Below are 12,180 nucleotides of genomic sequence, written 5' to 3'. Positions count from 1 at the left end.
ACAATGTCATAGTAACTATTAACCATTAGTACTCCAACCAAGCCATAATGGTGAACGTAGAAGAGAAGACAATGTCAAAGTAATTAAGTATTAGCTATTGGTACTACGAACCAAGCCATAATGGTGAACGTAGAAGAGAAGACAATGTCAGAGCTATTAAGTATATAAGAGAAATTTAGACACACCTTTGAATCCATTTATTGTTGACTGCGACGTATGTAAGAGAGACTTAGCTCCCTTATACTGGGTTTTGACTGATGTTAAATGCATGATGGAAATCGCATTCATTCAAATTGGATTAAAATGAGTCAACTAGCAGTAAATCAAGTTAATCTTTACCATTCGGGGGAGTGTTGTTTCTCTATAAAAGCCAATTGGTGTGTGCCAAACTTGTCATCTCAATATTTGCATTGCACTAAACCTACTAAGATACCATGGGATTTTTATGGTCTCTTGTTTTTCCAACACTTTTTCTTTTTCTTTTTTCACTGCTCTTCTCATCGTCCACTATCGTAAAGGCTCACCAATGTCACGGAACTGAAAGCAATGCCTTGTTGCAGTTTAAGGAAAGTTTTGTGATTACTAAGTCTGCTTCTTACAATCAGGTCAGCTATCCCAAAACTGTTTCTTGGATGCCAAGCATAGATTGCTGCTCTTGGGATGGCATCGAATGCCACGAGCTCACCGGTCATGTGATTGGCATTAATCTCAGTAGCAGCCAGCTGTATGGATCAATAGATGCTAACAGCAGTCTGTTTTCTCTTGTACACCTTCAAAGCCTTGATCTTTCTGACAATAACTTCAACCACTCTCAAATTCCAACCATGATAGGTAACTTTTCACAACTAAGATATCTCAATACTGTGTCATATCCTCTTTAGTTGCAACTCAGCATATCCACTCTAAGAAGTTTAACTCAAAATACAATTAGGTTTGAAGAACTTCATCTTAGTTGTGTAAAAATTTAATCATCTGTGCCTAATGTACTCACAAACCTCACATATCTGCAAAATCTCGATCTTTCCCATTGTGATCTGTATGGTGAATTTCCAGTTGGAATATTCTAACTTCCAAACTTGAGAAGTTTGGTTTTGGCTAACAACCAAAACCTTAACGGTTTGATTCCTGATTTTCAATCAAGGTCACTCGTTAACCAGTTGGTTATCTTTGACACAAATTTAGTGGTAGAATACCAACATCCATTGGTAATTTAAGTAAAAATTCTACAATTCATTCACCCGGATCACTCATTCACATAAACACTTTAACAACAATATAACATAACTTCTATATAATTCTCTCTCAACAATAATATAAGAAAGAAAAAGAGCACTATCGAAATAGTATATATCTCTACTATCTATTACTCTAATATAAGTATCTTCATATCATAATTTTATATTACTCATAGATTTCACTTGAATAATACCATTATATATAATATAATCTCTATTTATAGTGTTGCATTTGCTAATTTTTTAAAAGCATTTTGCTATTTTGTGTCCTAATTCTAAAAGACATATCTTAATATTTTTTTTATTAAAAATACAAAAAATTGAAGTTTTCAATGTATTTATTTTGTATTTATTAAAAAATATTTAAAATCTTTTACTCTTGGTATATTTAAGACACATGTTAACTAAAATATTTTTTTAATCATTAAGTAAAAAATAAAGAGATAATTTTGATAGATGGTTTTGGTAGGCTATAAGTTTTTAACTTGATTTTCTCTTTGACTTGTCAAAAGAAACAAGTTTTATCCATAATTTAACCATTTACATTTATCTATAAGATTAATAGATTCTTCAAGAACTTCTACATCAATATCATTAATTTGAATAACTAACCTTAGTTTGTAATGATGATGCTTTTAGTAATTGTAATTCAACTTAAATTATTTAAATTGGTTATTGGTAATTGATAAATTTAGTTTAATTTGCAACAGGTAATCTTACTTCTTTAAATTGGTTGACCATTGCACAATGCAATTTCCAAGGATCTATTCCTTCTTCGTTTGGCAACCTCAATCAACTGGTGCATCTAAATCTTAAATCCAGCGGGTTAACCATTGGCACCTTCCCATTATTTTTTATGAATCTCACCCGCCTATCTTTCTTATCCTTAGAAGGATGCAACTTAATTGGTGAGATACCATCTTGGATAATGAACCTAACATCTCTGGATTACTTGAATCTTAAAAGCAATACATTTTATGGTGAATTCCCACACTCTCTTTTTAGAATGGACAATCTTACATCTCTTTTTCTACGCTTCAACTCGTTGCAAGGGAAACTAGAGCTTGGATTGTTTTTGAAGATGAGAAGGCTTTCTTTCCTTGATTTGGGTTACAACAAATTATCTTTACTCAACGAGAAAGGTTCTTTCAATGCTACCCTTCCCCCACTTGAGGTGTTAGGCTTGGAGCAATGCAATTTAACTGGTGGAATTCCAACTTGGATATGAACCTAACTGGCTTACAGCGGTTGGGTCTTCAAGAAAATCACCTTCAAGGTGAAGTTCCTCACTCTCTGTTTTCACTAGAGAATCTTCACACACTTTCTCTTAGTAGTAATTCTTTGGAAGGAGAGATTGAGAATGATATGTTTTTGAAGCTCAAAATGCTTAGTTATCTTTCTTTATCTGACAACAAACTCTCTTTGCTCCCGGGAAAAGGTTCTTCCAATGGAACCCTTCCTCCATTAGAAGTTGTAGAATTGGATTCATGCAATTTGGTTGAATTCCCATCCTTTTTGCAAGACTTGGATCAACTGGCATTTCTAGGCTTATCAAACAATGATTTCAAGTCAGTGGTACCTAACTGGATTTGGGAGAAAAAATCTCTTCAAAGTTTGTCCATTTCGGGGAGTTCATTGACAGGGGAAATATCTCCATTGATCTGCAATCTAAAATCCCTTGTGCTTCTTGATCTGGCCTATAATAACTTAAATGGCACCATTCCATCATGTTTGGGAAGCTCTAGCCAATCTCTTCAAATCATCATGCTACATGGAAACAAATTGTTTGGCCACCTTCCTCAAACATATGTCATGGGAAGTGCCCTTAAGATGATTGATGTCACTGACAACAATTTGCAAGGCCAGCTGCCAAGAGAATTGGTCAATTGTAGAATGCTTGAGTTTCTTGACGTGAGCTATAACGCGATCAACGACTCATTTCCCTACTGGTTGGGATCACTTCCTGAGCTGAAAGTTATCGGCTTACGTTTTAATGAATTTCATGGAATCATAAATTGCCCAAATATATGCACATTTCCAAAGCTTCACATTCTTGATCTTTCCCACAATAAGTTCTCTGGAAATTTGATTCCAGAGATGATCATGAATTTGAAGTCCATGACAACTTCCAACATAAGCCAATTACAATATGAGGATTCGATTGTCTTTTTTGGGGGGGAAAATTGGTTTACTCATGTTTCCTATTCATTCACAATGTCTAACAAAGGGGTTGTCACAGATTATGAGCAAATTCAGAAAACATTTTACTGCATGGTAGCCATTGATATTTCGGGTAACAAAATTTCTGGAGAGATTCCATCTGTTTTGGGGGATCTCAAGAGTCTTGTTTTGCTCAACATGTCCAATAACTTGTTTATTGGTCACATTCCATCTTCCTTTGGAAAGCTCTCAAACCTTGAAGCACTTGACCTTTCCCTCAATGGCCTGTCAGGAAAAATTCCCCAAGAATTAGCAGAACTCACCTTTTTTGAGTTTTTCAATGTGTCCTTTAACAAACTCTCAGGTCCTATACCAGAAAACAAGCAATTTTCTACGTTTGAAGGAAACTCCTTCGTGGGAAACCAAGGCCTGTGTGGGATACAGTTGAAGAAGCAATGTCGAGATAGTAGTTGGTCTCCCCCAACTGTACTTGATAATGATCATGACTCAGGATCTATCATTGAATTCGATTGGAAAATAATTCTAATTGGATACGGAGGAGGAGTTGTTGCTGGACTGGCACTTGGAAATGCTTTCGGTTTAGATATTCTTGCATGGTTAAAAAATAAGAAATTACTTTGCTTTTCTTACCCCTTTTAAGTCCTGTAGGAGTCTGTTATGTAGTAAGAAATTCCTATATGCTCTTGTAATATGTGTAAGCCATTAAAAATTATAGAGTAATAAAAGGTTTGAATAATACAAGAGTTTTTATGTTAACCTCATTGTTTAAAATTTAAGAGAAGAGTCTTTTATAGAGCAATGATATGAGGAATAGATGCAAGTCTGCTTTTACTATTTTATTTATTTTTTTTAGGCTAAAAATAGACAGAAATCACAATTAATCTCTAGTGTGGGAAAACATCATGTCAAGGAAAATGAGGATACAAAATACTGTTTATGGCATATGCAAAAATGGAATAATACATATATCTGTCTATAGCATGAATCACATGCTTAGAGGAGGAAAAGGATCTATGCATGAACAAAATTGAGAGCAAACAGCAACTCTTCATAATTATAAGGACATCAGAGCTCATCTTAACACAACATTTAATTTGCTTTGCACCTGATCTCTCACTTTCCACTGCGTTAAGAAAGATTTTTTTTTTTTTTTGTTAGTAACTTTCCAAACAAAATATGACATTATAAGACCAAGATTTACTCTAAAAAAAAGGAATTAAATAAATTTAATACCTGTAGATCATTAATTTCATCATCTGTAAGAGAACGTTCCGTCGACCTATATGCAATCCTATAGCAGTGGCTGGTCATTCCTTTCTTGTTGGTAAAATTGTCTATTAATTGCACCTACACTTTCAAAAGGCAAAAAAGAGGAAGGAATAGGTCAACATTTTTCATTTGGTACATCAGAAAGGAAGAAAGAACGAAAACACCCAACCAATCTAATTAAAATTATTCAGAAAAAGAAAAAGGAGGAGGGGGGAGGCAAAAACAAACAAAAAACAAATAAACAAAGGAGATGAGGCATATAATTGACCATGAAAGGATGGGAAATGTAAAGTTGCTTCATTGGAAACCACGGGAATCTGTTTTATGGTTCCTGACATCAAGTTACAATTCATGCAGATTCTGTTGTGGCCTTTGCCAAGCAAAATGGTGTCGCAAATGCCCATTCTGATAATTTGGTTGGTTTAACAATTTGTTCCCTTAAACTGAATCACATTAGTTTCAGCTGATAATAATACCGTGAACAGATTGTTTCAGCTTCTGCCTAACGATTTACCTCTTCTACAAGATCCCCAGCAATTCCTCTAACAAGTTCACACATTGCTAATTTCTTATAATCGAAAACTGGACAGCCAACCATAAACAGCACATAACCCCACTATGTTCCTGGCGAGGATCTATCATTGAATTCGATTGGAAAATAATTCTAATTGGATACGGAGGAGGAGTTGTTGCTGGACTGGCACTTGGAAATGCTTTCGGTTTAGATATTCTTGCATGGTTAAAAAATAAGAAATTACTTTGCTTTTCTTACCCCTTTTAAGTCCTGTAGGAGTCTGTTATGTAGTAAGAAATTCCTATATGCTCTTGTAATATGTGTAAGCCATTAAAAATTATAGAGTAATAAAAGGTTTGAATAATACAAGAGTTTTTATGTTAACCTCATTGTTTAAAATTTAAGAGAAGAGTCTTTTATAGAGCAATGATATGAGGAATAGATGCAAGTCTGCTTTTACTATTTTATTTATTTTTTTTAGGCTAAAAATAGACAGAAATCACAATTAATCTCTAGTGTGGGAAAACATCATGTCAAGGAAAATGAGGATACAAAATACTGTTTATGGCATATGCAAAAATGGAATAATACATATATCTGTCTATAGCATGAATCACATGCTTAGAGGAGGAAAAGGATCTATGCATGAACAAAATTGAGAGCAAACAGCAACTCTTCATAATTATAAGGACATCAGAGCTCATCTTAACACAACATTTAATTTGCTTTGCACCTGATCTCTCACTTTCCACTGCGTTAAGAAAGATTTTTTTTTGTTTGTGTTAGTAACTTTCCAAACAAAATATGACATTATAAGACCAAGATTTACTCTAAAAAAAAGGAATTAAATAAATTTAATACCTGTAGATCATTAATTTCATCATCTGTAAGAGAACGTTCCGTCGACCTATATGCAATCCTATAGCAGTGGCTGGTCATTCCTTTCTTGTTGGTAAAATTGTCTATTAATTGCACCTACACTTTCAAAAGGCAAAAAAGAGGAAGGAATAGGTCAACATTTTTCATTTGGTACATCAGAAAGGAAGAAAGAACGAAAACACCCAACCAATCTAATTAAAATTATTCAGAAAAAGAAAAAGGAGGAGGGGGGAGGCAAAAACAAACAAAAAACAAATAAACAAAGGAGATGAGGCATATAATTGACCATGAAAGGATGGGAAATGTAAAGTTGCTTCATTGGAAACCACGGGAATCTGTTTTATGGTTCCTGACATCAAGTTACAATTCATGCAGATTCTGTTGTGGCCTTTGCCAAGCAAAATGGTGTCGCAAATGCCCATTCTGATAATTTGGTTGGTTTAACAATTTGTTCCCTTAAACTGAATCACATTAGTTTCAGCTGATAATAATACCGTGAACAGATTGTTTCAGCTTCTGCCTAACGATTTACCTCTTCTACAAGATCCCCAGCAATTCCTCTAACAAGTTCACACATTGCTAATTTCTTATAATCGAAAACTGGACAGCCAACCATAAACAGCACATAACCCCACTATGTTCCTGGCGAAAGAAGAATGCCAGTAAGACTATTCAGTTGAAGGTTTGAGATTTACAAATAGGACAAGTTAAGTATCTTTGGACAAGAATGGAACTAAACAAAATTTTAGGACACACTTTCTGTTAGTGGTAATTCTTTGGAAGGAGAGATTGAGAATGATATGTTTTTAAGTTCAAAATGCTTAGTTTATAATTCAAACATTTGCTAAAGCAAATACTTCATTATATATAAAATATAGATTGCTAAATTAGTTTTTATTATAATTATTATTATACAATTTAGAGTAAAGTATATTTTTTTATATTTTTAAAAAATTGAGTAATCCTATACCACTAGATGTAGGCCCAGTTTGGGTAAACAACTTAATTAAGTTTCTTTTGAAAAAATAACTTAAACAATAAATGACTATATTAAAAGTAGCTTATAAATAAGTTATTTTGTGTTTGGATTTTTAGTTCTAAAAGTACTTATTTTATAAAAATATGGTAAAAAGTAGTAGTATTATGAGAGAAGTCATTTTTTTAACTTCTCTATAAACTCCTAAATAGCTTCTTAGAAAGCCGCAATTTGGTTTTGAAAATTGCACCAGGTATTAATACTACTACTTTTCATAAGTCAAAAGCTCAAAAAAGTTACTTTTGAAACTTCCCAAACGAGCCCGTAATCTCACACCATTAAAAACCTCATTGATGGCTACCAATCACAAAATCTGCTGGCCCTAGCACTCCTAAAAAAAAGGGGGATAAAATATACTTTTTGTTCCTGAAGTTTAGCAAAAGTTTTAAAAATACTTCTAAGTTTTATTTTGTTTCAATTTTGTCCCAGAAGTTTTCAATTTGCATCAAATATACCCTCGACAGCTAAATTTTCTAAATATTTAAGACCAATCTAACAATAATGTATGAAAATTATGCTTGATTTGCTTGTGTTGAGAGTTATTTTTATGAAATTGTTGTTGAATTAGTCTTAAATTTTTTGAAAAATTAGCTGTTATGGAGTATATATTTGATGTAAATCGAAAACTTTTTGAACAAAATTGAAACAAAATAAAACTTAAGGATATTTTTAAAATTTTTAACAAACTTTAAATTAAAGATAAAAAATCTACTTTACCTTAGAATTTATTATGATACAATTCTTTGTGTTCTTGTATGGATACCTGGAGGGAGAGCTCGGTCTCTGGGAATCGACGCCGAGTTGTTATCTTCGGTGCCGACCTTTGAGCTTTGTGATAATCCGAGCTTTTACTCCAAGAGGATGTCCAATCGCGTAGAGCTTTGAGCAAGAAACAGGGGGGGAGTGTACCTGCAAAGACACTCCGAAGTTTAAGTTAGTATTGAGAATTTAATGTGTCTTTTGGGATGGAAGATCATACCTTTTATGGGTGGCTTGTGCAAGTTGGTTATGCTCTTGCTTTATTGCCTGTATTGAAGAGCAATAACTAGGTTGGACGTTTCACATTTGGAAAGCAGTCCGTTGAGCCGAGTTGTAACGTAAGTGGCCGATTAATGACGTTATTGCCGATCAATAACTGTAATGCCGAATTATAACGCCAGCTTTCTGAATAATAACGTGAATAATGCCGAGTTATGAATGATAATGCCGATTTATGATGTTGGATTTGTGGTGCACGAAATTGTGATCTCAATGGCGCCAACAACTTGGTACGCACAATTGTAATATCACTCTTTTTCACAACTTCGCACAACTAACCAGCAAGTGCACTGGGTCGTCCAAGTAATAAACCTTACGTGAGTAAGGGTTGATCCCACGAAGATTGTCGGCTTGAAGCAAGCTATGGTCACCTTGTAAATCTCAGTCAGGCGGATTCAAATGGTTATAGAGTTTTAATAATTAAAAGATAAATAAACATAAAGTAAAGATAGAGATACTTATGTAATTCATTGGTGGGAATTTCAGATAAGCGTATGGAGATGCGTTGTCCCTTCTGAATCTCTGCTTTTCTACTACCATCATCCAATCCTTCATACTCCTTTCTATGGCAAGCTGTTTGTAGGGGAATCACCATTGTCAATGGTTACCGTCCATCCTCTCAATAAAAATGGTCCAGCTACGGGTTACGTAGGGCTAATCATCTGTCGGTTCTCGATCGTGTAGGAATAGGATTTACTATCCTTTTGCGTCTGTCACAACGCCCTACAATCGCGAGTTTGAAGCTCGTCACAGTCATCCCATCCCAGATGCTACTTGGAATACCACAGACAAGGTTTAGACTTTTCGGATCTCAAGAATGCTGTCAATGGATTCTAGCTTATACCACGAAGACTCTGATCGCAAGGAGTTGAAGGCTCTGTTGTCAGGAGAGGCAATCAAACGCATGGACCAGGAATCCAAGAGATACACATTCAAGCTTGTTTTCATGTAGAACGGAAGTGGTTGTCAATCACGCGTTTATGAGTGAGAATGGTGATGAGTGTCACATAATCATCACATTCGTCATGTTCTTATGTGCGAATGGATATCTTAGAATAAGAATAAGCATGAATTGAATAGAAAACAGTAGTACTTTGCATTAATACTCGAGGAACAGCAGAGCTCCACACCTTAATCTATGGTGTGTAGAAACTCCACCATTGAAAATACATAAGTGATGAAGGTTCAGGCATGGCCGAGAGGCCAGCCTCCATAACGTGATCAAAGGATCAAAAGATAATCCAAAGATGTAAAATCCCCTCATGTGAGTACAATAGTAAAAAGTTATATTTATACTAAACTAGTTACTAGGGTTACAAAAATAAGTAAATGATGCAGAAATCCACTTTCGGGTCTACTTGGTATGTGCTTGGGCTGAGCATTGAAGATTTCACGTGTAGAGGTCTTCCTTGGAGTTGAACGCCAATTTGTAACTTGTTTCTGGCGTTTAACTCTACTTTGCAACTTGTTTCTGGCGTTTAACGCCAGAATAGGGCAGAAAGCTGGCGTTAAACGCTAGTTTGCATCATCTAAACTCAGGTAAAGTATGAACTATTATATATTGTTGGAAAGCCCTGGATGTCTACTTTCCAACGCAGTTAAGAGCGCGCCATTTGGACTCCTGTAGCTCCAAAAATTCCATTTTGAGTGCAGAGAAGTCAGAATCCAACAACATCAGCAGTCCTTTGTCAGCCTCTGAATCAGATTTTTGCTCAGGTCCCTCAATTTCAGCCAGAAAATACCTGAAATCATAGAAAAAACACACAAACTCATAGTAAAGTCTAGAAATGTGAATTTTGCTTAAAAACTAATAAAAATATACTAAAAACTAATTAAATCATACTAAAAACTATGTAAAAATAATGCCAAAAAGCGTATAAATTATCCGCTCATCACAACACCAAACTTAAATTGTTGCTTGTCCCCAAGCAACTGAAAACAAAATAGGATAAAAAGAAGAGAATATACAATGCATCTCACAATATCAATGAAACTTAGTCTCAATTAGATGAGCGGGGCTTGTAGCTTTTTGCCTCTAAACAGTTTTGGCATCTCACTTTATCCTTTGAAATTCAGAATTATTGACATCTATAGGAACTTAGAATTTCAGATAGAGTTATTGATTCTCCTAGTTTAGTATGTTGATTCTTGAACACAGTTACTTTATGAGTATTGGACGTGGCCCTAAGCACTTTGTTTTCCAGTATTACCACCGGATACATAAATGCCACAGACACATAACTGGGTGAACCTTTTCAGATTGTGACTCAGCTTTGCTAAAGTCCCCAATTATAGGTGTCTAGAGTTCTTAAGCACACTCTTTTTGCTTTGGATCATGACTTTAACCACTCAGTTTCAAGCTTTTCACTTGGACCTTCATGCCACAAGCACATGGTTAGGGACAGCTTGATTTAGCCGCTTAGGCCTGGATTTTATTTCCTTGGGCCCTCCTATCCACTGATGCTCAAAGCATTGGATCCTTTTTTACCCTTGCCTTTTGGTTTAAAGGGCTATTGGCTTTTTCTGCTTGCTTTTTCTTTTTCTTTCTTTTTTTTCGCCACTTTTTCTTTTTCTTTTTCACAAGCTTTCTTATTCACTACTTTTTCTTACTTCAAGAATCAATTTCATGATTTTTCAAATTATCAATAACATTTCTCTTTGTTCATCATTCTTTCAAGAGCCAACAATTTTAACATTCATAAACAACAAGATAAAAAATATGCACTGTTCAAGCATTCATTCAGAAAACAAAAAGTATTGCCACCACATCAAAATAATTAAAATAATTTCAAGATAAAATTTGAAATCCAAGTACTTCTTGTTATTTTTTAATTAAGCACATTTTTCATTTAAGAGAGGTGAAGGATTCATGGAATTATTCATAGCTTTAAGACATAGACACTAGACACTAATGATCATGTAATGAAGACACAAACATAGACAAACATGAAGCTCAAAAACCGAAAATAGAAAATAAATAGACAAGGAGATTAAGGAATGAGTCCACCTTAGTGAGGGTGGCGTCCTCCTCTTGAAGAACCAATGAAACGCCTAAGCTCCTCTATGTCTCTTCCTTGCCTTTGTTACTACTCCCTCATAGCTCTTTGATCTTCTCTAATCTCATGGAGAATGATGGAGTGCTCTTGGTGCTCCACCCTTAGTTGGTCCATGTTGTAACTCAAGCCTTCTAGAGAGGTGTTGAGTTGCTCCCAATAGTTGTGTGGAGGAAATTGCATCCCTTGAGGCATCTCAGGGATTTCTTGATGAGGATCTTCCTCATGCTCTTGTTGAGGTCCATGAGTGAACTCTCTTATTTGCTCCATCATTTTCTTAGTGATGGGCTTGTCCTCTTTAATGAGGATGTCTCTTTCTATGTCAATCCCAACCAAATTGCATAGATGACAAATGAGATGAGGAAAGGCTAACCTTGCCAAGGTGGATGACTTGTCAGCCACCTTGTAGAGTTCTACAGGTATGATCTCATGAACTTCCACTTCCTCCCCAACCATGATACTGTGGATCATGATGGCCCGATCCACAGTCACTTCAGATCGGTTGCTAGTAGAAATGATGGAGCGTTGGATGAACTCCAACCATCCTCTAGCCACAAGCTTAAGGTCCGGTCTTCTCAATTGAATCGAATTGCCTCTTGAGTCTCTTTTCCATTGAGCTCCTTCCACACATATGTCCATGAGGACTTGGTCCAACCTTTGATCAAAGTTGACCCTTCTAGTGTAGGGGCGTGCGTTTTCTTGCATCATTGGCAATTGGAACGCCAACCTTACATTTTCCGGACTGAAATCTAAGTATTTTCCCCGAACCATTGTAAGCCAATTCTTTGGATTCGGGTTCATACTTTGATCATGGTTCCTAGTAATCCATGCATTGGCATAGAACTCTTGAACCATTAAGATTCTGACTTGTTGAATGGGGTTGGTAAGAACTTGCCAACCTCTTCTTCGGATCTCCGGATACTCATTTTTCTTGAGCATGAAAGGGACCTCAGGGATCACCTTCTTCTTGGCCAC

The 12,180-nt window shown here is 35.5% G+C and overlaps 3 protein-coding genes across 3 annotated transcripts; 1 reads left to right on the top strand and 2 right to left on the bottom strand.

The window, feature by feature from the left end:
* On the top strand, nt 1,936-4,248 carry LOC110271232 (receptor-like protein 12). The gene has a single exon (XM_021121711.1). It carries the CDS (start codon nt 2,427-2,429, stop codon nt 4,053-4,055), a length of 1,629 nt encoding a protein of 542 aa, XP_020977370.1. The 5' UTR covers nt 1,936-2,426; the 3' UTR covers nt 4,056-4,248.
* Nucleotides 4,228-5,304, bottom strand: LOC107638031 (phenylalanine--tRNA ligase, chloroplastic/mitochondrial-like). The gene is made up of 3 exons (XM_021121714.1): nt 5,200-5,304; nt 4,650-4,763; nt 4,228-4,539 (listed from the first exon to the last, which is right to left on the bottom strand). Exons 1-3 carry the CDS (start codon nt 5,281-5,283, stop codon nt 4,489-4,491), a joined length of 249 nt encoding a protein of 82 aa, XP_020977373.1. The 5' UTR covers nt 5,284-5,304; the 3' UTR covers nt 4,228-4,488.
* LOC107638030 (phenylalanine--tRNA ligase, chloroplastic/mitochondrial-like) lies at nt 5,633-6,851 on the bottom strand. The gene is made up of 3 exons (XM_021121713.1): nt 6,611-6,851; nt 6,061-6,174; nt 5,633-5,950 (listed from the first exon to the last, which is right to left on the bottom strand). Exons 1-3 carry the CDS (start codon nt 6,692-6,694, stop codon nt 5,900-5,902), a joined length of 249 nt encoding a protein of 82 aa, XP_020977372.1. The 5' UTR covers nt 6,695-6,851; the 3' UTR covers nt 5,633-5,899.

Source organism: Arachis ipaensis, chromosome B04 (genome assembly GCF_000816755.2).
Source record: "Arachis ipaensis cultivar K30076 chromosome B04, Araip1.1, whole genome shotgun sequence".
NCBI classification, from domain to species: domain Eukaryota; kingdom Viridiplantae; phylum Streptophyta; class Magnoliopsida; order Fabales; family Fabaceae; genus Arachis; species Arachis ipaensis.
The sequence above is the reverse complement of the archived record's forward strand: the minus strand, read 5'-3'. Positions and strand labels throughout refer to the sequence as shown.

Bases quoted from the DNA above. Each gene is read 5' to 3' on its own strand.
- LOC110271232 (XM_021121711.1), top strand. From the start codon at position 2,427: ATGCAATTTAACTGGTGGAATTCCAACTTGGATATGAACCTAACTGGC.
- LOC107638031 (XM_021121714.1), bottom strand. From the start codon at position 5,283: ATGGTTGGCTGTCCAGTTTTCGATTATAAGAAATTAGCAATGTGTGAA. The intron at 4,764-5,199 runs GTAAATCGTTAG...TTGAAAGTGTAG, and splicing joins CTGGGGATCTTGTAGAAGAG to GTGCAATTAATAGACAATTT. The intron at 4,540-4,649 runs GTATTAAATTTA...TTCTTAACGCAG, and splicing joins ATGAAATTAATGATCTACAG to TGGAAAGTGAGAGATCAGGT.
- LOC107638030 (XM_021121713.1), bottom strand. From the start codon at position 6,694: ATGGTTGGCTGTCCAGTTTTCGATTATAAGAAATTAGCAATGTGTGAA. The intron at 6,175-6,610 runs GTAAATCGTTAG...TTGAAAGTGTAG, and splicing joins CTGGGGATCTTGTAGAAGAG to GTGCAATTAATAGACAATTT. The intron at 5,951-6,060 runs GTATTAAATTTA...TTCTTAACGCAG, and splicing joins ATGAAATTAATGATCTACAG to TGGAAAGTGAGAGATCAGGT.